Here is a 27,121-nt window from a genome sequence, read left to right as displayed (position 1 = left end):
AAAGCAAAGCATCTGGGACTTGGAGCAGTCTTTTTCCCTAAAGTTAAGACAAGCAAAAGGAATGGGGTTGGGGAGGGAAATAATCATGGGGAATGCCACCAATTTCACTTATGGACTTATCTGCTATTCCTAGATACAGGCGTCCTTTATAAATGATTGTGTATGGCTGAGTTGCTTATCTAAAACAGGCGTTCTCCTAGGACAGCAGGATGTTAGTCCTCACACATGGGTGACATCATTGGATGGAGCCCGGCACGGAATTTTCATTTCAAAGATTCTAGAACTTTCAAACATGCCCTACTGAGCATGTGCAGCTGTAGTCATCACTCTGCCCCCTTGACAGAGTCCCTCAGTCCATGATAGAGCTAATACATAGAGAAACCAACTCCCAGGGGTGGTGGTTGGGTTTTGTGAGGACTAACATCCTTCTGTCCCAGGAGAACACCTGTTACAGGTAAGCAACTTTCTCCTAGGACAAGCAGGATGGTAGTTCTCACATATGGGTGAATCCCTAGCTATAGGCTGTCCAAGCAGGACAAAACGGGAAACCGCACAGTGATGAAGCACTATCTCTCTTCTTTGCCTGTGAAGCAGCCGACCCACCAGTGGTCCAGGCTGGACAACATTTGGGTTCTACAAAGAAAAACCATAGAAAAGACTGAGACACAAACCCTCCTGCGCAGCAGGGGTGCCTAAGGCAGAGGAGTGATGCAAGCGCAAGCAGAAGCAAAAGGAAAATTAGTTTCTTACCTGATAATTTTTGTTCCTGTAGTACCTAGGATCAGTCCAGACTGCTGGGTTATGCCTCCCGTCCAGCAGATGGAGTCAGAGAAAAGCTGAAAAGCACCCCCTACATATACTCGTGTGCCACCTGCGATCCCTCAGTATAAAGAATATCAAAGCAGAATGAATCATAGAAACATCCACTCCTGCTGAATAGTAAACTCCTTTAACTCAACCAATGACTAGATCAAGTAGGCCTAGTGCTCTGAAAACACAAACTTGTCTCCCTATATGAAAATAGAAAACCCTGTATAACAGGGGTCGGGAACCTTTTTGGCTGAGAGAGCCATGAACCCCACATATTTTAAAATGTAATTCCGTGAGAGCCATACAAGACCTACCAAATTAATTTACTACAACCCCCCACCCTCCTGCCCCCCCCCCCCAAGACCTTCCAAAAGTCCCTGGTGGTCCAGCGGGGGTCCAGGAGCGGTCCGGGAGCGATCTCCTGGACTTGGGCTGTCGGCTGCCAGTAGTCAAAATGGCGCCGACGACCCTTTGCCCTCACTATGTCACTGGGGTCGACCAATGGCGGCGGTAGCCCCTGTGACATAGTGAGGGCAAAGGGCCGTCGACGCCATTTTGATTACTGGCAGCCGACGGCCCTTTGCCCTTACTATGTCACAGGGGCTACCGCCGCCATTGGTCGACCCCAGTGACATAGTGAGGGCAAAGGGCCATCGGCACCGTTTTGACTACTGGCAGCTGACAGCCCAAGTCCAGGAGATCGCTCCCGGACCGCTCCTGGAACCCCGCTGGACCTCCAGGGACTTTTGGCAGGTCTTTGGGGGGGGGGGTTGTAATAAATTAATTTTGGAGGTCTTGGGGGGCGTCAGGAGGGTGGGGGGTTTTGTTAAGATTTTTACTTTTTTATTAAAGATTTGTCTGCGAGCCAGATGCAGCCATCAAAAGAGCCACATCTGGCTCGCGAGCCATAGGTTCCCGACCCCTGCTGTATAACTTGCCTGAAACGACGCATCAACACACATTCCGATACTCTGCAGCTGCAGGAACTATAAGGAGACAAAGGAACAGAAAGAAATACGAGCGGACTTCTCCAGTACCAAACAGACTTGGGCGGGCGTATGGACTGATCCTAGGTACTACAGGAACGAAAATTATCAGGTAAGAAACTAATTTTCCTTTCCCTGTACATACCAGGATCAGTCCAGACTGCTGGGATGTACCCAAGCCGCCTTAAATGGGGTGGGACCCAGAGAGTCCCGCTCGAATCACAGTGCTACCAAAAGAATCCGCCGACTGATCACGGATATCTAACCGATAATGTCGAGCGAATGTGTGCAAGGACTTCCAAGTGGCCGCCCTGCAAATATCTTGTGGAGACACAAACTGACTTTCAGCCCATGATGCCGCCTGAGAACGAAGAGAGTGAGCCTTAAGCCCATCTGGTACAGGCCGTCTGCACCCAATGTATGCGGAAGCTATCGCGGTTTTCAACCAGCGGGCGACTGTAGTCTTGGAAGCCTGAAGACCCTTCTTGGGGCCATTCCACAAAACAAATAGATGATCCGACCGTCGAAAATCATTAGTCACCTCCAAGTACCGCAGAAGTGCCCGACGGACATCCAAACGCCTCAGATCCCGACCTTGAGAAGAGAGGATAAATTCCTCAGAGAAGGCAGGCAATTCCACCGCCTGATTGACGTGGAAGGCCGAAACCACCTTAGGCAAGAAAGAAGGTTCCGTGCACAGGGACACCCCGGACTCAGATATACGCAAAAACGTCTCCCTGCACGACAATACCTGAAGTTCCGAAACGCGACGCGCTGAAGAAATAGCCATTAGAAATACTGTCTTGAGGAGGAGGTGACATCACTTCCCATGCCGGCTGCTTCTTAGCGGGGCTCTCTGCCCCCGGAGCGGTTTTTTTGGTTTTTTTGCCAACCAAACTGAAAACCCACCCAAATCGCAGCGTTTCTTCGCGCTCTGCAAGCGGACAGCAACCAGGACCATGGCGCAAAAAAAAACAACCCGTGGATTTTGCTAAGTTCTCCTACATGAAAGGGGGAGATGCCTCGGAGCTCCAGGACCCTAAAATGTCGGCGGCGGCCGCGATGGAAGACACGGAGCATGTGGATTCCGATCCGGACTTCCCGGACTCGGAGCGCCCCCTTCGCTCAGAGATGCGAGCGTGGTTTATGGAGCTGCGGCGTGATATTAAGGGGTTCAAAACAGAGATCACAGAAACACTCCAGGAAATGAGGGAGGATAACGCAGCCCTGGGCCGCAGAGTGGACGAAGCAGACCTTCGCTTGGATGAACACGAGGAGCGATGGCAGCAGCAACAGCAGGAGGTCAAAGCCCTAAAATTAACACAAACGGAATTGGAGGACAAACTTGAAGATCTGGAGAACAGATCCAGGCGCTGTAACTTAAGATTTAAGGGTATTCCAGAAACAGAGGAATATCAGGACTGTACATTAATTATTCAAAAAATTTGTCTTTGGATTCTGGGGACTCCTGAGAGTGGACCTGGGGACACTACATCTGACCCTGGGATAGAGCGTGCCCATCGGTCACTGGGACCTAAACCTGGCAATAAGGCACGTGACATTGTCGTCTGCTTTCATTCCTATGCTTATAAGGAAAAGCTTGCAGCAGCGGCTAGGAAGCAGCGGGTCTGGAGGTGGGAAGGGAATGAAGTTTCTATCTATGCAGATTTAGCTTCCAGCACTCTACGCAAGCGAATGACTCTTCGACCGGTTACCACTGCTTTGGCTCAGGCATCCATTCGCTATAGATGGCTGTTTCCTTTCAACCTTTGGTTCCAAGTGGATGGGAAATCTTATAAGGTCCGTAGTTTGGATGCAGCGGTGCAAGCCCTGAAGGCAGCGGGCATCACAGCGGACATACCTGTGCCAAAAGAGGTGGCTCCTTCCAGTTCCAGACCAGCAGCGCCACGCTGGCAACGTGTTACCAAGGGAGGCCGCAGACTTCGACGGAATGCCAGCGACATCGGGGTGGCGGAGACTCTCACCTGATATAACTAGACAGTTTGTTTGTTGAGGGTCTTTATGACTGTTTCAAAAACTGGTTGCTTATTCAGTTTTGCTTTAGCATATATGGTCAGTTATACCATATGGTGGGTACATTCAGTTACTGTTATGTTTGCTATTGTATCATTTGGTGACCGCTCCGGGGGAGGGGTAGAATCCACTACCCGGCATGGTTTCTTCCTCCATATTCCTCTCTGGAGGGAGAGAAACCCTCCAGGATACTTGGTGGGAGGGGGGGGAGGGGGAGGGGGGAGTTGGGCTTCACATTGAACGGTTTCGCACATATATGGAGAGTTGTTAGGTGGGTGGTATGGTCTGGGGTTCCCCTTATATTGGATGGAGTTAAGAGCCTTTTTATGGCACCGCAGGGTTTGAATTTTCTTTTTTGGCACAAAACATGCTGGCCTCTTTGGTTCCTGGCATTGGGTTATGGGTTGGGTAGAGGGGAGGAGATGGGATACTAAGAATATGGCCACAATTACTTTCCTCTCCCTTAATGTTAAGGGTTTAAACTCTGGTAGGAAAGGAAACTTTTATTTCAGGAAATGGAAAGGCTATCAGCACACGTGGTTTATGTACAAGAAACTCACCTTCTTAAGCGCTATGAGGGCCTATTACGTTCTGACAAATATCCGAATCAATTCTGGGCGGCAGCAACACCTGCCTCTAAATATTCGGGTGTGGGTATTTTAATACACAAAGATATTCAATTTGAGGTACAGAATATACTATCTGACCTACAAGGCAGATACCTTCTCCTTCATGTGGTTTTGGGTGGGGAGTCTTATACACTTTGTTCCGTGTATGGTCCTACTTCTCAGAAGGAAGCTTTTTATACTAAATTGCATAAGATATTAGCAGACCACATGGAAGGCAGTGTTATCCTGGGTGGGGACTTTAATTTGACGCTCAATCCTCGGATTGATAATTCGGCGGGATCCAGTTCTGACCCGGCTTTGGCTCGGAGGGCGTTTAAACAGGTGATCACGCTTATTGCCGGGGTGGATATCTGGCGTTCTCGCTTTCCTACCTCTCGTAGCTATACCTATTTCTCATCCCCGCATAACAGCTATTCTCGCTTAGATATGTTTTTGCTTGATCGGACTAAACTTAATGCAGTTACTGCGGTAGATATTGAGCCCATAGTTTGGTCCGATCACGCACCTATCTGGTTTAAACTAACTACTGGCCTCGCTGACTCAGGTCAACGTTATTGGCGGCTGAATGATTCGCTGCTGGAGGATGATACCTTCCAGAAGCAGCTGACTCAGGAAATTCAAGATTACATCCGTCATAATGATACCGGGGAGGTGGGAGCTGGGACCTTATGGGACTGTTTAAAATGTGTAATCCGAGGTTCCTGTATTGCGCGGGCTTCATATGTTAAGCGACAACGAGAGCGAGAACGCCAGAAGCTTTTGATGTCTTTATCTAAGTTGGAGCGGGCCCATATGAGGGATGGAGCTAGTTCTACGTCCCGGGGCCCCATTCAGGAGTTGAGGGATAAGATCATGGCGTTAGATTCAGCTCGTATTGCCCACCACTTGGAATTAGCCCAACAGCGATTTTTTGAGGGTGGGAATAAGGCAGGACGGTATTTAGCTCATAGCCTCAGATGGAAGCAGGCACAGGCCACTATTTCAAAAATTAAGGATTCTTCTGGGGGGCTCCTCACAGATAATACCTCCATTAGGAGTTGCTTTCAAAAGTTTTATTCTGATCTATATTGTGGGGACGCTGACATACCGATAGCTTCGATAGAGGCCTATCTTTCTCGGATTCCCCTCCCTACTCTGACGACGGCTCAGAGACAATTTTTAGACAGGGACATTACCGCTGTAGAAGTACAGGAAGCTATCGCCTCACTTAAACTGGGAAAATCACCAGGCCTCGATGGGTATACTCCACGGTTTTACAAATTATTTGCTACAACCCTTACCCCCTTGCTGTTGAATTACTTTAACTCTTTGAAGGCGGGGTCTACCTTGTCTACACAGGCCAATTTAGCGGGGATTACGCTCTTACTTAAACCTGGCCGGGACCCCTCAGTCTGTGGTTCATACAGGCCCATTTCTTTGTTGAACATTGATGTTAAATTACTGGCCAAAATTTTGGCGAACCGTTTAAATTGTTTTATAACCCAATTGGTGGGGGTAGATCAGGCAGGTTTTATCCCTGGGAGAACTACGGCTGATAATGTTCACAAAATTATGGACACTATCTGGTATGCCCAAAAACACATAATCCCTGCCGTGGCATTGTCGATCGATGCGGACAAAGCATTTGATCGAGTGCACTGGCCTTATCTTTTTCAAACCTTGGAGTATATGGGATTTGGCTCCTCCTATCTACAGTGGCTGGGGCAGCTTTATCATTCCCCCAGGGCCTGCTTGAAGGTAAATGGAGGCTATTCAGCTCCTTTTGAGGTGGGAAGGGGGACTAGACAGGGTTGCCCGCTGTCCCCTCTACTCTTTGCTTTATTTCTTGAACCGTTTGCTATTTCTATTCGTGGAAATGCTGATATCTCCGGAGTGACTATAGGTAATATTTCTACTAAGATATCCCTCTATGCTGATGACATTTTGTTTACGCTCTCCGACCCAGCCAATTCCCTTGAATCAGTTATTGCTGAGATGGAGACTTTCGGTAAGGTCTCTGGTTTCACAGTAAATTGGGATAAATCAGAAGTTCTCAATATCAATTTACACTCCCGTACGGTCCGTCTACTTCAAGAGCTGTTTCCCTTTAAGTGGGCCAAAACGCAAATTAAATATTTGGGCATTCAGCTCAGCGCTACGCACGATTTGCTTCCCATTAACTATACTCCGCTTTGGAACAAACTATCCAAGGATATGGAAGAGTGGAATCGCTATCAGATATCCTGACTGGGTAGAATGGCTGTCTTTAAGATGACTATACTTCCGAAATTATTGTATCTTTTTCAGACACTCCCAGTACTGGTTTCTGTGTCTATGTTAAAACAGTGGCAAAGACGGTGTATGGCTTTTATTTGGGCAGGAAGGCGGCCCCGGGTAGCCCGCAGGGCACTCACACAACCTAAAAGTAGAGGTGGACTGGGCGTACCGGATTTGATCCGTTACTACCGTGCTGCTCAGTTTAAAAAACTGGTTGACCTGAACTCGTCTCGCAGACAGAAGCCATGGGTTCTTATTAATCAGGAACTTCTAGGTACTGTTTCTCTTGGTAGTCTTATATGGCAGCCCAAGCACACCTGGGTGGTAGACCTGGGTGCGGTGTTACCTCCCTCTACGCTTCTGCTGCTTTATTTGTGGCAGCATTATGGTACATTCCTGGTGGGAAATAGGGAATACCATCTCAGTACACACTTATTCCACAATAAAGCTTTTCGTCCAGGCTATGAGAGCTCGGCTTTTTTAGCTTGGAGGAAACGGGGCATTACAACATGGGGACATATTTGGGGTTCTGCAGCTTTACGTCCTTTTGCTGATCTTAAACGAACTTATGACTTACCTGAATCAGCAATATACTCTTATATGCAACTAGCCCATTTTGCCAAGGCCAATATGCTTTCATCTCACTTTGCTCAGGAACAATCCGACTTTGAGAAGTTATGTGAGAGGGCTCATAGCTACCCTAAAATATTATCCAGACTTTATCAATTGTTATTGGTACAAGACCCCCCCAGTTATACCTTTCAGAAAGCTTGGGAGCAGGACCTTCGGGTAAGCTGGTCGCCCCGGATATGGAAGTCTATTTTTCAAAGTATGGGTAAGGGGCATATTGCTGCTTCTCTTATTGAGAACTCTTACAAGATGTTATACCGCTGGTACAAGTGTCCTTCACAGATACACAAATTCATGCCTCTCTATCCAGATGTTTGTTGGCGAGGCTGTATAGAGGAGGGCACGTTTTATCATATGTGGTGGACCTGTTCCCAAATTCAGGTGGTTTGGAGGCAGGTCTTTCAATGGCTGAGTATTCTTTTTCCAGGGCTGCCATCTCTCACACCGGCACAGGCATTGCTGGGTCAGGCACCCCCAGGGCTGTCGCAGGACTCCAATCAGTTAGTTCAGTATATCTCCACTGCTAGTCGTTGTGAGATAGCGCGCTTATGGAAGGCTACTAGTATTCCCAAGTTAGAGGACATTCAACACAGAGTGCGTAAAATCTTTTTATTATCCAAAATCACAGCATTTAAACATAAGAAAGTCTCTCGCTTTACATCAATTTGGCATCCCTATCACACTTGGCTTTCTAGTGTATCCCTGGGTATTCCGACTTAAATAGTGAATGTGTAGCGGAAATCCTTTGGCTCCTTTAATCCTCTTGGGGGTAACCCTATAGGCATATCTATTCTCTCTGGTGTGACACCATTTATACTATGTTTGTGCAAATTTTGACATTGTAACTGTGAAGCATGGGGGGTGGGGTGGATTATATAAATTCAATGTGAACAACTTCGTTGCAAACCTTTGATGTATAACCTACAGCAGATAACGGTTTTGTTTTCATATCCGGGCTGTTTCTTAAGCATGTTGTTCTCCTGATTATATGGTCCGGTCTGTAGGTTGCTTTATGTTGTTGTTTCAATAAAAATCTTTAAATTAAAAAAAAAAAAAGAAATACTGTCTTGAGAGTTAAATCCTTCAAAGTGGCTCTCTTGATAGGTTCAAATGGAAAAGCGCAGAGACCACGGAGAACCAAATTCAAGCTCCAGGATGGACATGGAGCCCTAACAGGGGGGACACAAATTCCTAACCCCGCGTAAAAAACGAGCAACATCCGGGTGGCAGGCAAGAGAAGAACCATCAATCCTGCCCTCAGACAGCCCAGGACCACTACCTGCACGTGAAACGAACTGTAAGCTAAGCCCTTTTTCAAACCGTCCTGCAAAAATGTGAGAATATGCCCCAAAGAGGCCCTCCGTGGCGACAGCTTTAACCTACTGCACCAGGAGTCAAAGACCTTCCAAACTCTAGCATAGGCGAGAGACGTCGAGGACTTGCGTGCCCTGAGAAGAGTAGAAATCACCACTTCCGGGTAACCCTTCTTTCTCAGTTGTCTCCGCTCATAAGCCAAGCCACTAGACAAAACGATCCGCCAGATGGAAAGATACTGGGCCTTGACTCAGAAGATTCAGGAGATGACCGAGACGCAATGGATCGTCCACTGCCAGATTGACCAGATCCGCGAACCACGGCCTTCTTGGCCACTCTGGGGCCACTAGAATTACCAGACCCCAGTGAGATTCGATGCGTCTTAACACCTTTCCCACTAGGGGCCACGGGGGAAACACAAAGGAGGATGCGTGGAGGCCACGGAAGTACCAGCGCATCCACCTCTTCCGATCCGTGTTCCCTCCTTCGACTGAAGAAAGCGAGCTGCTTTGGCGTTTCGCCGAGTCGCCATTAAATCCAAGCGCGGTGTCCCCCAACAACGAGTTATGAGTTGCATCGCCTCGGCCGACAGTTCCCACTCTCCTGGATCCAGGTGTTGTCGACTGAGAAAATCTGCCTGAACATTGTCCATGCCTGCGATGTGTGAGGCCGCGATGCGGGTCAGATTGCATTCCGCCCAGGCCATTAACAAAGTCGCTTCGGCAGCCACCGGGCGACTTCTTGTGCCTCCTTACCTGTTTATATACGCCACGGTGGTCGCGTTGTCTGATAGAATTTGCACCGCCCGACGGTGCACCCTTGGGAGGAGTTGACACAAGGCCAGATGAACCGCCCGGGTCTCCAAGCGATTGATGGACCATGTGGCCTGCGGGGGGTACCATCGTCCCTGCACTGCTCAGGACTGACAGACCGCCCCCCACCCGGATAGACTGGCATCCGTCGTAACAATGATCCAAGGTGGAGGTTCCAAGTCCACCCCCTGAAGGAGATGGTCCGGTATTAACCACCAACTGAGACTGGCCCGTGCTGGCTCCGGCAAGGGCAATAGCATGTTGTAGTCCTCTGACTTGGGATCCCAGCGGGAAAGCAGTGCCTCCTGCAAAGGGCGCATATGAGCAAAGGCCCAAGGGACCATTTCCAGAGTAGAAGCCACATGCCCAAGTACCTGTAAATAATCCCAGGCCATAGGCAATGGTAGTTCCAACAGGTTCCACACCTGAGCCATTAAATCGACCATTCGTTGTCGTTGAAGAAACACTTTGCCCACCGAGGTATCGAATCGGGCTCCCAGAAACTCCAGGTGCTGAGTTGGGGTTAGATGGCTCTTTGGGAAGTTGATCACCCAACCTAGCGCCTGTAGCTGCTCCACCACTGACTGAACCGCTAGCTTGCACAGAGCTTCTGACTTGGCCTTTATGAGCCAATCGTCCAGATAGGGATACACTAGTATCCCTTGGCGGCGAAGAGAAGCCGCGACCACCACCAATACTTTGGTGAAAATTCTGGGGGCTGTCGCCAAACCGAACGGCAGGGTGCAAAACTGATAATGGTCCCCCAGAACCATGAACCTCAGAAATCTCTGATGGTGCTCCTGGATTCCAATGTGGAGATACGCCTCGGTCAGATCCAAAGAAGCCAAAAATTCTCCCTTGAGGACGGCCGCAATGACAGACCTCAGCATCTCCAAGCGAAAATGCTGAAAGCACAAAGCTCTGTTGACCTGTTTCAAGTCCAAGATCGGTCGGAACTTTCCTTCCTTCTTTGGAACCATGAAGTAAATGGAATACTGACCAGTCCGGTGCTCGGCAGGCGGGACTGGGACCACCGCTCCCAGCACCCGTAAACGGTCCAACGTCTGCGCAGTAACTTGCTGCATTGCCGGAGGGCCGCAAGGGGACACAAGAAACAGATCTTGGAGCTGGCAAGCAAAATCCAAAACATAACCGTGACTTCTAACGTCAAGGACCCACTGGTCGTCCGATGTTATCTTGACCCATTCCTCCCGAAACAGGGACAGGCGACCCCCGATTAAAGGAACAGAGGAAGAGGCCGGCGCTGCTTCATTGTGCAGTCTTATTGGGGGTAAAGGCATGCGATGCCCCCGAACGTTGAGGCCGTCTGCCATGAAAGGAGTGCGTCCAAGCCTGTGACCGAGACGCCTGTTGTCTCTGTGCAGAGGAAACACCCCTCCCCGCACGGAACAGTCGTTGACCACGAAAACAGCCTCTGAAATTCCCAAAAGTGCGAAACTGCTTGGGCTTGTCCTCGGGCAACTTGTAGACCTTATTGTCCCCCAAGTCCTTAATGAGCTGCTCCAGCTCGTCTCCGAACAACCATTTCCCCTTAAAGGGGAAGGAACCTAATCGGGACTTGGAGGAAGCATCCGCAGACCAGTGTCGAAGCCATAGCAAGCGCCTTGCGGATACCGCAGAGGACATAGTGCAGGCGGAAGTCCGAAGGAGATCATATAAGGCGTCTGCGGTATATGCGACCGCAGATTCCACGCGGTTCGCCTGCTCCGCCTCTTCAGGCGGTAGGGTCCTGGGCCGTAAGCAATTGCTGTACCCAGCGAAGCGTAGCCCACTGCATGAGGTTGCTACAGACTGTGGCCCGGACACCTAATGCAGAAACCTCAAAAATGCGCTTCAACAAAACCTCCAGCTTCCTATCCTGGAGATCCTTAAGCGCTGCTCCCCCCGTCATGGGAATAGTAGTATGTTTAATGATGGCCGTGACCGCCGAGTCCACTTTGGGTAGCTTGAGAAGATCTAATGACTCAGCCGGGAGGGGGTACAGCTTCTCCATAGCCCTGCCAACCTTTAATGAGGCCTCTGGAAAATCCCATTCCCTAGATACTATCTTGGATGAAATGGGAAGGTCTGAGGGGGGTCCCTTAATTCCCGCCAAAACAAAATCCCCTGGGGAAACATCTGTTTCCAGCGGGGGGGGGGGGGGGGGGGGGCCAGAATCTCAAGCTCTTTCAAGACCTGTGGGATTAAGGGATCCAGCTCGTCCTTACCAAACAAAAGGGACATTTCCCTCTAAATCACCCCCTACATCCTGAATCAAGGGGTCTGGGAACGGGACAGCTGGCTCTGCATCCCCCGGATTTACTGGTGGCCGGGGACAACGAACCCCTGCATTCCCAGCGCCTGCAGCGGACTTGGAGACTTTAGGGGGAGAGGGACCCGCATCCTCCCAGCCGGCCTCTGCCTCTAGGAAGGCTTGATGCATCAGCAGAACAAACCGCGAAGAAAATGGAACTCGCCTTTTTAAAGCTGTCTCCGCGGGTCTTGGGGGGGGGGAGGGGGGTTTATGCGCCATGAAATTGCGATCTCGTTGTGGGCTGAGGGCCGGAGGAGAATCAGGAGGGAAATCTCCTCCGTCCGATGCTGCATCCTTGCTGCTTGGCATGGGCAAGATGGCCGCTGCTCCCTCTTCAAGTGGGGGCAGGGCCGGCCTCTGCCCGTGAGCCGACGGCACTCTTCACGTTTCGTGCGGCTGCGAAAGGGGGGACCCACGGGCAGCGCTCAGCCCCCGAGAGGGTCCCTCGCCCCCGGGAAGACAGCGGGAGTAGAGACCCTCTCGAGAGAGCCGCGCCCCCAACTCCCCGCAGGCCGTACAGGCCAACGCACGTGGCATAGCAGCCCGAAGTTGCTAGAGCAGGAAAAAAGCACGTGAAAACAGCAGAGCTGTGACTGAGGTAAAATAAAAACGTGCTGGGTGACCAGGCCACCCCCTTCGGAGTCACGGGACCCTAGCGTGGCAGGCCGGGGCCAACGAAGCGATCAAACAGCCTGCCACCAACAGGACTTACTGTATGCTTTTTTTTTTTTTTTTTTTTTTTTTATAAAAGTAAAATCTGATCCCCGCTTCTTTCCTGTGATAGTTGAGCCCCCTTCAGAGGTGAAACACCCCTGGAATATACATACAGGGGGGAGAGTGACTGGTCCACCGGTGAATACTCCCCCTGGTCCCAAGGGATCACTATCTCCGGGAAATAGGCCTTAGGGCACTGCCCTGCCAAGCCTGCCAAGAATCAGAACTTCGCCCAGCGCATGTGAAAAGAAAGGACAGAAACCAAACCAATCCGCTGATCTAACTACCTTAAACCAAAAGAAATTGATCTAGTCAAAGGTCAGGAAAAAGTTAAACCTGAATAACCAAACTCAAATTTAGAAAAGATCAGGATCACAGGTTATGCCTCTCAATCTGCTGGAGTCAGAGATATACTGAGGGATCACAGGTAGCACACCAGTATATCTAGGGGGTGCTTTTCAGCTTTTCTCTGACTCCATCTGCTGGACGGGAGGCATAACCCAGCAGTCTGGACTGATCCTGGTACGTACAGGGAACTCTGCATCATGGAAAACAGTACAAGCAGGGTTCCTGATAGGTAAACCCAGACAACAACAGTAGGTCTAGAACCTCCTGGGTATAGGAAGAACCCAGAGGTATAGACAAGACGACTTTTGGAAGAAGACCGCACAGTTTCTACTGGTATTAAAAGACAACTGAAAAACAAACTGGGCCCCGAGAGCCCCCCAGAGAGAAACTGCGGTCTGCTGATATCCAAAGGACTGAATGTCTCTGCAGAAGAGAGTGTCCAGGTTTGTCTGGTAGGCATAATAGGCAGAAGAAACCCAAGCAAAGCTTGCAAGAACAAGCAGTGAACCATGGCAGGGCCTGGGGCGCACACTGTGTGCCAAAAGCATCAGACCTAGCTGACCATGCAAGGACAGCGTCATGGGTTTCAGGGGATGAAGGGCAATCCCTGAAACAGACCTGTAGACCAAAACTCCCAAACAGGGAGATGAGACAGGCCTGAAGCTCCCCTGTGCTATCCTGGCACAGGGGAGCAGGAAGGCCCTTGGGCACTCTAGAGAAAGGAGAACAGCTAAAAGCAGTATTGGCCAGAGCATAGCAAAAATATATTAAAAAAAACAAACAAAAAAATACATGGTGTATTCTTCCCTGCAGGTATACTGAAGATAAACCATGAGTGCCTTAGCTTGTCCTCCCCTCCCTCCGACAACTAAACTGGAAGTCGGAAGGAGCAAAGAACACAAGGAGGCAGACCAGTGGACTGCTGGGGCATGCATAAGTCGCCAGGTTGTCTATCAACCCCAAGCGAACTTACTACCGAATCCAGCAGAGAGTTACTCACCAAGACAGAGCCCTCAGCCTGCTTGGAACAGTGGAAACAAAGCAAATGCTCCAGGGGAGAGATTCCACAAAACTCCACTAGGAGACGGGAAGCCGGGGAGTTACATGTGCAAACCCCGTAGAACAGGATTTCATTACTGGGCTGGAAACCTGAAAGGCACCAGGGCAGGCCCAGGCGATATCTCGGAACAGACTGCCAAGTACCCGGCTGAGGTATCACTACCCCAGCCATAAGTGAATAAAATCCCCCCCCCCCCCCAAGGAAGCACGTAGCCCAGCAATGGGCAATTGTTGCATGACCCAGGATTCCCCTGTCCGCAAGCTATTTTTCCCCGAAAAAGGGGAAGAATAGCTTGCATGCTACCGCGAGCAAGAGCAGTGCCTCTGTTGTGGGGTCAACATGGCCCCCAACTCCCTCAGCGATGGACATGGCGAAAGGGTGAAAGGCATGCTCATCCATTTGATTGGTCTAGAACTCTCAGAGAGGAGGGTCCTGCAGGCAAGAATGACTGGCAATAGCAGTCCCTAAGAAAACACACCCACAGAGGCCAGCAGATAAAGTGACTCCTGAACAGGGGAAACCCTGGAGGGTCACCGGGGAGCAACACTGGATGGGCTCCCTCGTGAATAGAACTGTTGTATCTTAAAGCAACCGAGGGAGAGTGCTACCATTCAACCATTTCTCGGGGCTGGCGAGAAACTGAGATCAGCCAAAGCAGAGCCATCCCTTCTCCTGGAACAGAGGAACGAGGGACACTCCTCAAAGAGATGCAGTGTCAGAGATGACACTCCCCTACCAAAAAGAGAGAGGGAAGCAATGGGATCGAGGCCTCCTGATCCCGAAAGATCTTTCAACTCCCCAGAGGAGAGTTGAGGCACAATCAGATTGCTAAGGTGCAGAGATGACCAATCCACCACCGGCAGCCAGCCTCAGATGGGGGACGTCGCCACCATAATCCACGGAGGGGCCCCCAGCTAAAATGCTCTAACAACCGCTGCTGCCAATCCCCGGCCTCCAAGGAGACGCACAGATTCATGAATAGAGGCCTCAGTTCAAAGAAAACCTGTCAGGGATGGAGCCTTAGGGACTTACCCCACAAAAAAAAAGTAGTTTTGGACACGGGAGAGGTCGAAAGGCATTCCTCTGCTGAGGGAGGACTCCCGAATCACTCACCCGATGTCTACTTCACTCAGGGTCCAACCAGGAATGCAGCCCTAGGTCAGTCCTGTGGATGTGGAACACAATCTGTTGTATCCGCCCGGAGGGAAAAAAAAACCACACACACACACGCCCAGACAGCAGAGGGCAACCGGAGGAACAAGCCATCTGCTGTAAAAGCACACTGAATGGTACTCATCCAGTGGTATCTCATCCTACAGATGGCGTCATACCTATAATCCCATGTGCAGTGCCTGTGGGCAGAATCCACCACAGCTAGGAAGAGCACCACGTGCCAGAGACGGTGGCTACACACTGCCCACGACAAAGCACAGAGTGTATGATAACACCTCCCTCGCCAGTGCTCTTCAGCACTATGTGATGCAGAACTGATGAGGAGGTCAAGACCATGACAGGATGATGGCAGAACCCAGGTATGGCTGCAGACAGGGAGAATGCCATCTACCACTGCTCAAGGCACTTGGAGTAGATGCCTAGCCTTTCCCAACCGCACATGTTGCGCACCAAAGTCAGAGTAACTCCAGCGAAGTGAAGAACAGTGTAACGACAGCGTCCCGAGAACCACTGGTACTCTGGGTAAGGCATGGTGGAGGGTGGCAGTCTATGGCATCACCCCCTCCAGTACCTGATAACATTGTGAGAGGCGGGCTCTCGAACTGTGTCGGGAATGGCTCACCCTCAGGGAATGACAGCAGTGAAGTCCCTGGCAACCGAAGGTGCCCAAGGGGTTCTGCAGTCATGTCCTGCGGCTTTAGACTGCAGCCACTGGTGCCCGGAGGCTGCAGTCTCAGTGCCCATAGGGCCCATGGTGCTTTTGCGCTCGCCAACACAAAGCCACAAGAGGAGTACCCAGTGACTCTGCACCCAAGGCTTTGATGGCGCTTGAAGGAACCATAATAGGTTTGATGGCTTATAGCGCCATCTCCGGGGCCACAGGCGCCCCCTGACACAGATGGCCCAGTGGCTCCAATGGAGACTCCCGGTGCCCGAAGGTATTGATGTACTGGTGGTACCAAGGAGGCCATGAGCATTTGCAGGGAGGGGCCTTGCAGTCCATACACAGATCACCGATGCCCAAAGGAACCGATGACCACCAGCACCATCAACTGTTCCCCTCGGCTCACTTAGTCGACGGAGGGCGCCAATGTAGTGAGCTTGATGGTCTCGCAAGTACTAAGGATCCAATAGCTGTAGCCTGTGAAGGGACAGCACAGAGCTCCTTAGTGCCTCATAGATGACACCACCAAGGAGACTTGAGGGTATGGGACCACTGCGCTCGGGTGACCCAGAGTACCAGGGTGCCACGAGTAGATGGTGACCCCTGCCCTCAATTCATTCAAGGCCAAAGTATCCCTGCCACCGGAGGGCTGCAGGGTCTTGCGGGGGGTTCCAAGAGTCCCAGTGGTTGATGGCCTCAGGGTTGACCAGGGCGGCTCAATGGCAAACCCAGCGCCTGGTCGGTGTTGCTCAACATAGTTGAAGCGGGGAACGAGAGGCATCTGTGGCCCGGGGGTCTCCATGGTGACCCCGCACCTTGATGGCAGCACCACATCGCGATAGCATTGAGGTCATGTCCTACACACTGGCGTTGAAGCTATGCACCAAGACGACCTAGTGGGTGGCCGCAGCCTCAAGGGTTCACACCTAGACGGCATCAAGGGCTGCCGCAGCATCAAGGCTACATATCGACAGCATCGCATGCCTGCCGCCACTTCAAACTCAATAGCCCCGAGGGTGGCCACGCATGCCCTTGATGGGATTGAGGGAGTTTATGGCATTGCAGGTGTCGAGGGCCCTTCAGGCATCGATGGCACCGCATGTGTCAAGGGCCCTGTGGGCGTCAAGAGCACTGTGGGCACCGAAGGCACAGCGACATCGAAGGAGCCCCGGCACCAAAGTACTGAGGGCACTGTGGCCTCGAGTGCACCAAGGCATCGAGGGTGCTGCAGCCTCGATCAATGGCATTGGTTTGCACTGCTACTCCACAACCTCGATGCCCAAGCCTTTGCAGCGAGACTCCACTTCTACCGATGCAAATGGCACAGAAGGCCTCTATGGCATCATGGGCGATCATGCAACTCCATGGTATCGAGGGTGTCCCTGCACCTCAATGGCATCAAGAGTGACCATGGTACTCAATGGTGGCCTGGTCCCAGACATGGTCCTGACATTGATGCGTCAGACGAATGGTGCGCACTGGTCACAGCTGTGCTTGGGCAACTATTACTGGGCATAGCACTGAGGTGCAGCAGCAAGCTGCTAGCCCAGGCTCCTGATCACACTCTCCAAAGAAGACTGCATTGCCAAGACTGGCAAGCAGGAAGGGAGGCTACGTCTTCCAGGGCTCCCACCCGTGGAGACTAGTTCCTTGGGATGTAGGGAGGATGAGCTCTCCTCCCCATAGGAATGGCATGGTCCTCTATCTCTGAACCATCTGAATCCATTGATGCCAATCGGTACAACATGGAATTCTAGCCTGCGTAGAACTCAGGCAAGTCCCCAGGCTCAGTGGCCAACACAGATCACAGACAGACTGCATAAGTCAGTCCTGTCAGCACCAGGGAAAGGGAGAAAAAAAGGGGGCAGAACAAGGAGAGGATAGATTAAGAAACTGCAGAAGCAGTTTCTTAGTTTTTTTTTTTTTTAAGACAGTAAGATTCTGCCAGGCTGCACAGGGGAAAGCCCACCATGTGGCCGGCAGACAGTTGGAAAGAAGAGGAAAAAGAGAATAAAACTACCTTAAGGAAAAAAAACAACTACCTATAGCTCTAGAAAAGCAAAGCTAAAACCATGAGCACATGGCTTCCGAGACCACAAGGCTCCGCGGGGGAAAAAAAAAAAAAAGAAAAAAAGAGACTGAGGGACTCTGCCTAGGGGGCAGGGTGATGACTACAGGTGCACATGCTCAATAAGGCACATCTGAAAGTTCTAGATTCTTTGAGATCAAAGTTCCATGCCTGGCTCCATCCAATGATGTCACCCATGTGTGAGGACTAACATCCTGCTTGTCCTAGGAGAAGCCATGTGCCTGGTAACTACAGCAGCTTTCATGGGTCAAGAACCACAAAAACCTGCTTACCTTTTTCTCTTTTTTCTTTTCTCTATCTTTCTCTTTGTGTTTCTTTTCTTTCTTGCTGGGCTTCTTGCTCTTTACTTCTGTAGAGCTCCCATCTGCATCTGGTGATTTTAGGCTGTCTGAGGTCCGATGACTCTGCACAGGAAGCTTCTCAGTATCTGCTAAGGGCCTAAAGAATTGGCAATATGATAGCATTTCCAATGGAAACATCTTTCCCACACTTCTAAATATGAAGGTTGCAATTTACCACTTGTGAATGTCCTGTGTTTTTTTTGTTTTTGTTTTTAACTTCCACAAAGTTTCGTAGTTTCTAATATGTTTAAGGACTGAGGACATGGCAGGATTATTTATCTGATTGATTTAGATTCTGCTTTTCAGGCATTTCAAAGCAGATTACATTAGGTACTGTAGGTATTTCCCTGTCTCCAGCAGGCTCACAATAGGAAAATTGAAGAAATTACTTACCTGATAATTTCGTTTTCCTTACTGTAGACAGATGGGACTCATGACCAATGGGTATAGTGTACTCCGGATAGCAGTTGGAGATGGATCAGATTTCAATATGTCGTCAGCTCTAGTATATATACCCCTGCAGGAAGTGCAGCTCTTCAGTATTCTCCTCGAAAAGCATTGTGGATATATGTATGCCTGAATAATTTGAATAACTTGGTTAACTTTATTAATTTGATCTGGTTGCATTGGCTATAGCTGGAGACCACCAGTGCTCTCAACCGAGAAACATCGACACCCAGTAGGGTAGGTGTCCTAGATGAAGGAAAGCATGGCTTACCTGTGAATCACTCACTCCCGGGGGATGTCCCCTGAGAATTCCATGAGTAACGGCAGCCGTGGGTGGGATGCTGAGTCCATCTGTCTACACCAGTGGTTCTCAACCCTGTCCTGGGGACCCCCCCAGCCAGTCGGGTTTTCAGGATATCCACAATGAATATGCATGAGAGAAAATGTGCATGTTATGGAGGCAGTATATGCAAATTTTCTCATATGCATATTCATTGTGGATATCCTAAAAACCCGACTGGCTGGGGGGGTCCCCAGGACAGGGTTGAGAACCACTGGTCTACACTAAGGAAAACGAAATTATCAGGTAAGTAATTTCTCCATTTCCTAGCATGTAGCAGATGGACTCAGGACCAATGGGATGTATAAAAGCTACTCTCGAACTGGGTGGGAGGCTGCCCGTAACCCACTTAGTACTGCCCTTGCAAATGCTGTGTCCTCCCGAGCCAGAACATCCAGGCGGTAAAACCTGGAGAAGGTGTGGATGGAGGACCATGTCGCCGCCCTGCAGATCTCGGTGGGTGACAGCATCTTGGTTTTTGCCCAGGACACTGCCTGGGTTCTGGTAGAATGAGCCTTGACTTGTAAAGGCAGTGGCTTGCCTGCTTCTACGTGGGCCGCCTTGATGACTTCTTTGATCCAATGGGCTATGGTTGCTCGCGAGGCCGCTTTCCCTTGCTTCTTCCCGCTGTGAAGGACGAATAGAAACATAGAAACATAGAAATGTCGGCAGAAGAAGACCAAACGGCCCATCCAGTCTGCCCAGCAAGCTTCACACACTTTTTTCTCTCATACTTATCTGTTTCTCTTAGCTCTTGGTTCTATTTCCCTTCCACCCCCACCATTAATGTAGAAAGCAGTGATGGAGCTGCATCCAAGTGAAATATAGTGAATAGATGGTCTGTCTTTCGTAAGGATTCCGACCTTTCCAGGTATCGGACTAGGAGTCTGCCGACGTTGAGATGGCGTAGACTTCGAGCCTCTTCCGAATTCTTATGCTCATCTGGCGATGGTAGCAAGATGGTTTGGTTGAGATGGAAGTGAGACACCACTTTGGGGAGGAATGACGGAACTATGCGTAACTGGATGGTTCCTGGAGTGAGTCTGAGGAGCGGCTCCCGGCAGGACAGTGCTTGTAGCTCGGATATACAACGGACTGAACAGACTGCCAGCAGGAAGGCTGTCTTCAAAGTTAATAGTTGACGAGACAAGTCACAGAGAGGTCTGAAGGAGGTTCCTGCTACAAAATCTAGGACCAGGTTGAGGTTCCAAAGAGGCACCGGCCACTTTAGGGGTCGGATGTGCTTGACTCCTTTCAGGAAGCGGGAGACATCCAGGTGAGAGGCTATGCTGCAGCTCTTGCTCTTGGTTCCGTAGCATGACAATGCGACCACCTGTACCTTGATGGAGTTGAGGGACAATCCCTTGTGTAGGCCGTTCTGTAGGAATTCCAATATCGCAGGAATTTTGACTGAGCATGGTATGATGTCGTGGTCCTTGCACCAGGCTTCGAATACTCTCCAAATCCTTATGTATGTTAGGGATGTGGAGAACTTGCGTGCTCGGAGTAGGGTGTCAATTACTGCCCCCGAGTATCCTTCTCCTCCTTAGGTGAGTCCTCTCAATGGCCAGACCGTAAGGGAGAATACAGTTGGATCCTCGTGGAGGGTCGGTCCCTGTTGGAGCAGGTCTCTGTGTGGAGGGTAGCGGCAGGGGGTTCCCTGCCAGCAGTCTTTGCATGTCTGCGTACCACAATCTTCTTGGCCAGTCCGGGGCCACTAGAAGTACTGGTCCCCTGTGGTGTTCTATGTTGTGGATGATCGCACCCAACAGCGGCCACGGCGGGAAGGCATATATAACAGTGTCTCCTGTGGCCAGGTCTGTTCCAGGGTATCAATTCCCTGGGACTGGGGTTCCCGCCTGTGGCTGAAGAAACTGGGTACTTGGGTGTTGGAAGGTTTGCCAGGAGGTCCATGGTCAGTGTTCCCCAACAGTTTACTATCAATTGGAATGCTGTGGTTGACAGTTTCCATTCTCCTGGATCTAGACTTTCTCTGCTGAGGTAGTCCACCGCAACACTGTCTTTCCCGGCAATGTGTACGGCCGAGATCTCTTGAAGATTCACTTCCGCCCATGACATTAGGAGGTCTATTTCCAGAGACACCTGTTGGCTTCTGGTTCCTTCCTGATGGTTGATGTAGGCCACTGTTGTGGCATAGTCTGACATTACTCTTACCGCTTTGCCTCGGGGTCTGTGACTGAACCTTAGGCAGGCTAGTCTGACTGCCCGGACTTCTAGGTGATTGATGTTCCATCAATGAACAGAAACAATGGAACAGAAACAATGGAACAGACTTAACTTAATTTTTGGGTACTTGCCAGGTTCTTATGGCCTGGATTGGCCACTGTTGGAAACAGGATGCTGGGCTTGATGGACCCTTGGTCTGACCCAGTATGGCATTTTCTTATGTTCTTATGGCAGTGTGCTCCCCATCCTCGAAGGCTGGCATCCGTGGTGAGTAGGATCCAGGTTGGGGAGGATAGTCTCATTCCCTGGCTCAGATGGGCTTCTTGTAGCCACCATCGTAGTTGGGCCCAAACTCTGTCCGGGAGCTGAAGCCGTACGGTGTAGTTCCGGGACAGTGGATTCCATCGTGATAGTAGCGAGCATTGTAGGGGTCTCATGTGAGCTCGTGCCAATGGGACTACTTCCAGTGTGGATGCCATGAGGCTAAGAATTTGTAGGTAATCCCATGCTGTGGGGCGAAATTCCCTCAACAGGGTTCGTAATTGGGTCATCAGTTTTGATCTCCTTGTCGGTGTCAGCATGACCTTGTCTTGTTTGATGTCGAACCGGACTCCTAAGTATTCTAGAGATTGGGAAGGCTGCAGGCAGCTCTTGTTTGTGTTGACCATCCACCCAAGGCTCTCCAGTAGAGTTTTGACTCTGTTGGTTGCCTGGCAGCTTTCCTCTGGGGATTTCGCTCTGATCAGCCAATCGTCTAGATAAGGGAGGACGCGGATTTCTTCCTTCCTTAGTGTTGCTGCCACCACCACTATGATCTTAGTGAACGTCCGGGGTGCAGTGGCTAACCTGAATGGTAGTGCCCGGAACTGGTAGTGACAGTCCAGGATCGTGAAGCGTAGAAAACGCTGATGCTCTTGATGTATCGGAATGTGTAGGCTGATTTTCATTGTGGGGTGCGGCTGGGGCCTTGGCCCGAGCTGGCTCCCCTTTTATTGTGCTTGTTCCGAAAGGACTGGCTCCAGCCTGCGGGGCGGGCCACTTGATATGAGCTTCTATGTGGGTTGAAGCGCTGTGATCCTCTGCCCCTGGAGACCCGGGGGAAGGATCGCTGGTTTCTCTTATTCCTGTCCTCCGGTAGCTGCGGCAGTGGGGACTCGCCCCATTTGTTGGCTATTTTCTCTAGTTCGCTTCCGAACAGGAGTGTTCCCTTGAAAGGCATCCTTGTGAATCTCGTTTTGGAGGATGCATTGGCTGACCAGTTTCGGAGCCAGGTTTGTCTTCTGGCTGCCACAGCGGATGAGACTCCTCTAGCTGCTGTGTGTACCAGATCCGAAGCGGCGTCCGCGAGGAATGATACAGCTGGTTCCAGGGCTTCCCCAGGAGTGTTGTTCCTGGTCTGTGCTAAGCAGGCGCGTGTCACCACGGCACAGCAGGCCGCGATCTGTAAAGACATAGCAGAGACGTCAAAGTCTGTTTGAGGATAGATTCCAGATGTCTGTCTTGAGCCTCCTTGAGTGCTGCTCCTCCCTCCACCGGGATAGTAGTGCGCTTCGAGACTGCACAGACCATGGCATCCACTATCGGACATGCCAGGAGATCTTTGGCGGCTGGGTCCAAAGGGTACATGGCTGCCAGAGCCCGGCCCCCTTTGAACATGGTTTCTGGGGTATCCCATTCCAGGTCAATTAGTTGCTGGACGGCTTGTAATAGTGGGAAATGGCGGGAGGTCTGACGGAGTCCCTCCAATAGTGGGTTCATCTTAGGTTCCCCCAAGGTACTTGTGCCCAGGATGGCAAGCTCTTTTAAGCTGTGTGTGACCAGGTCTGGAAGCTCGTCCTTGGTGAAGAAGTGCCTCATGGTTCGATGGGGCTCTGTCCCCGGGAGTTCCCCTTCCTCCAGGGGTTCTGACTCCTCATCTGAGATGTCCGTGTCCCCGAAGGTGGGGCTTCTGGGTGGTGGGATCACTTCCCTGGGCATAGAGGGTCCCAGCATGTTTAGTTCCTCTGGTGGAGCCTTTGGCCGCATTATAGGAGGCCCTGTTGCATTTGGACGAAGGCATGCAGACCTTTGAAGAATTCCACCCAGGAGATAGATGCTGGGTCTAGACTAGGGGGCGCCATGTCCCTGGGGAGCCCCGTTTGAGGGGGGGTCCCACTGTGTAATGCTAGGTCCGGCGTACTGCTCGAGAGGCTGGGGTGGGCCATGAGTTGGGTCCCCTAGGGCCTCTTCGCACTGTATACACAGGGCCGTGGGCCTCCTCATGCTGTGCAGCTCTAATGTGGCATGCTGGGCAAAGGCCCTGAACTTTTAGTTTATTTTCTGGTTGGTGCCATGGCTTGTGCGCGTACAATAGAGTTGTGCGCTCTGGTGTGCGAAGTTGCGCACATAGGTTTGGTGCGCACGTGCAGGAAGATGTGCGCACTATTGTGCGCACAGGTCGAAATTATGCACCCTGCACAGTAAGCGTGTGGCTAAGCGCGTCGCTTGTGCGCCCGGTACTTGTGCATGCGACGTTGTGCGCACAAGGTATTTGTGCACACGGCTCATCTCTGTGTGCACGGATCATAACGGCGGACAGGGTGGCGAACAGAGCCAAAATGGTGACGGCGACCATGCGGACAATATGGCGACCATGTGGGAGGGCCCTCGGATCTGACCGGGGTCTAGCCCTGCTAGGGCCGATCAACCCAGTGGCACTGGTCCCAGCTGGCAACCTGTGTGTCTCCTCGAGCTTCGGAGACCGGAGACTTTTAAATAGATTTCTACCTTACCTTGTCTCGGCGCTTCCCGATTTCGTTCCGGACGGTGTCCGGCTGCAGAGAGAGAGAGTGAAAATACCTTCACCACCACGTTCGAGGTTGCACCCGCTGCCTCTCAGCCTCACCCCATGTCGGGGGCTAGGTCCCCGCCGAGGGTCGGCCGCCAGACCGAGGCTTACCTCTGAGGGATCGCGGACAACACCTCGGGAAATCTCAACTGGGGGAGGGACCCAACGGGTGTCACCGCAGGAGAGCGGGGCTCATCTGTAGAGGTAAGATTTTCTTCTTAATTTGGTTTTCTTTGGTAAAATTACTCTAACACTGTGCTAGCGTGTATAGAGTCCCTAACTGCTATGGAGACGGAAAATACTGGAGAGCTGCACTTCCTGCAGGGGTATATGTACTAGGGCTGATGTCAGATTGAAATCTGATCCGTCTCCAACTGCTATCAGGAGTACACTATACCCATTGGTCCTGAGTCCATCTGCTACACGCTAGGAAATGGTTCTTCTAATTGTAATGGTACCTGCTAATTTTCGTTCCTGTAGTACCATGGATCAGTCCAGACAGCTGGGTTTTGCCTCCCTTCCAGCAGATGGCAACAGAGAAAAACTTCGAGATTACCCTCTCTTAAGCCTGAGAGCTGTCTATGTCTCTTCAGTATAAAAAGTATTGAAGCAGAAGAAATCGAACAGTCTGAGAATAAATCGGCAATGGACAAGAAGACATAACTTAAGTAACTATGTACATCTGAAAAGGAAACCCTGTGAAGAGGATAAAGGAGAAACCTGTACCCTTCTACAGCTGGCAAAGTACCTGCAGACCAAAACTGCAAAATGAATTACACAGAACAAAAACTGCAAAATGATCTCCAGAACAAAAATCCCGGGCGGGCGACTGGACTGATCTGTGGTACTTCAGGAACGAAAATTAGCAGGTAAGAACCAATTTTCCTTTCCTTGTACTTACCAGGATCAGTCCAGACAGCTGGGATGAACCAAAGCTTCCCTAACTCGGGTGGGACCTGGAGAGTCCTGCTCGAATGACAGAGTCTCCGAAAAGAACACCTGGAGACTGGACATGTAACCTGTAGTGCTTGGCAAAGGTATGCAAAGACTTCCAGGTGGCTGGCTCTGCAAATTTCTTGCGGAGAAAGTGACTGACATTCCGCCCAGGATGTGGCCTGAGTTTGAATTGAATGCGCTTTGATGCCCTCTGGCACAGGACGACCACGACATAAGTAAGCAGAAGCAATAGCCTCTTCCAACCAACGGGCTATAGTCGCCTTGGACGCCATATGTCCCTCTTAGCGCCACTCCACAGAACAAAGAGATGGTCTGACAATCGGAATGGATTAGTGACCTCTAGGTAACGCAACAGGAGCCTCTTGACATCCAAACATCTTAGTTCTTTGGTGTGAGGCGCATTCCTCTCAACATTAGGAAAAGCCGGGAGCTCAACCGACTGGTTCAAATGAAAGGCAGAGACCACCTTGGGCAAAAAGGAGGGCACTGTCCGTAGAGATACCCCTGAATCAGAGATATGTAGAAAAGGTTCCCTGCACGAAAGAGCTTGGAGTTCAGAAACCCTCCGAGCCGAACAGATCGCCACCAAAAATACCGTCTTCAGAGTCAACTTCCTGAGAGGTTCAAAAGGCATGTCACACAAAACCTTGAGGACCAGGTTCAGATCCCAAGATGGACATACCGGACGAATTGGAGGATTCAAATGTTTTGCTCCCCGTAGAAAATAGACCACATCCGGATGTGCTGCCAAATTTGCCCCAGGAGCTTCCCTTTCAGACAGCTCAATGCTGCAACCTGTACATGGAGGGAATTAAAAGACAACCCTTTACTAAGGCTGTTTTGCAAAAACGTGAGGATCTGTGCCACAGAGGCCTGCCGAGGAAAGGTACCATGTTCACGACATCATGATTCGAAGACCTTCCAGACCCGGACATAAGTCATAGAAGTCGAGGTCTTCTGAATAGCCCTTTTTCCTTAGGCGTCTTCTTTCAAAAGCCAGGCAGCTAGACAAAAGTGATCCGCCTGATCGAAAAATATAGGACCCTGACGGAGTAAGTTTGGAAGATGGCTCAGCCGTAGAGGTCCGTCCACTGCTAGGTTGACTAGATCAGCGAACCAGGGTCTCCAGGGCCACTCTGGAGCCACTAGAATTATCCGCCCTGGATGAATCTCTATCCGCCGTAGAATCTTGCCTATGAGGGGCCATGGAGGGAACACAAAGCAACACGTCTTGCGGCCACAGGAGAACCAGAGCATAGACTCCTTCCGCTCCGTGCTCTCATCTGTGGCTGAAGAAACTGGGTGCCTTGGCATTCATGTGAGTTGCCATCAGATCGAGATGGGGATCGGCAGGAGATGAGACACATCATTTCCAATGACAGCTCCCACTCCCTGGGATCCAGCTTCTGGCGGCTGAGAAAATCCGCCTGTATGTTGTCGACCCCTGCAATGTGTGATGCCGCCAGCAAGGCTAAATGTTGTTTGGACCAGGCCATCAGACGTTGTGCTTCCTCCTCCTGGTGGTTGATGTATGCCACTGCCGTCGCATTGTCCGAGAGAACCCTCACAACCCAGTTGCAAAGAAGTGGGAGAAAACTAATGCCAACTGTATGGCCCTGGGCTCCAGGCGATTGATAGACCTGGGCTTCTTTAGCCAACCATTGACCCTGGGCCGACAGACTGACAGACTGCTCCCCAGCTGGAGAGGCTGGCATCCATAGTGACTATCACCCACTGAGGCACCTCGAGGTCCACCCCTTGTGTCAGATGCTTCATGACCAGCCACCAGCCAAGGCTGGATCTGGTGGAGTCTGAGAGTGGCAAAGGAATGTGGAATTCCTCAGATATCTGATCCCAGTGGGACAGTAATGCTGTTTGTAATGGCCTCATATGTGCAAAGGCCCACAGAACCAACTCCAGAGTGGATGCTATGGAGCCAAGGACCTGTAAATAATCCCAGGCTCTGGGCTCCGGGAGGTCCAAGAGACGACATACCTGTGTCTGCAGCTTGTCTATGAGCTCGGCCATAAGGAAGACTTTGCCCACTTGAGTATCGAACCATGCCCCCAGGAAGTCCAGAGTCTGCGAGGGAAGAAGATGACTCTTGGCGTGAATGACTATCCAACCAAGTGATATCAACTGGTGAGGAGTTTTTGCACCGCCTGCTTGCAGATGTCCTCCAATTTCGC

The 27,121-nt window shown here is 50.9% G+C and overlaps 1 protein-coding gene across 2 annotated transcripts in view; it reads right to left on the bottom strand.

Annotated features, from left to right (window-relative positions):
• Nucleotides 1-27,121, bottom strand: part of AP3D1 (adaptor related protein complex 3 subunit delta 1) — a 358,560-nt gene that overhangs the window by 48,870 nt on the left and 282,569 nt on the right. For both annotated transcript variants that reach the window (XR_003858342.1, XM_029613909.1), the window contains exon 22: nucleotides 18,106-18,271. Coding sequence is in view for 1 of the 2 variants with exons in the window: in XM_029613909.1 (XP_029469769.1) it covers nucleotides 18,106-18,271 (166 nt within the window). In the remaining variant the exon portion in view is untranslated. The remainder of the gene's footprint in view (nucleotides 1-18,105; nucleotides 18,272-27,121) is intronic.

This window comes from Rhinatrema bivittatum, chromosome 8 (assembly GCF_901001135.1).
Source record: "Rhinatrema bivittatum chromosome 8, aRhiBiv1.1, whole genome shotgun sequence".
Lineage (NCBI taxonomy): Eukaryota > Metazoa > Chordata > Amphibia > Gymnophiona > Rhinatrematidae > Rhinatrema > Rhinatrema bivittatum.
Note: the sequence above shows the minus strand (reverse complement) of the source record. Positions and strands in the feature narration are given on the sequence as shown.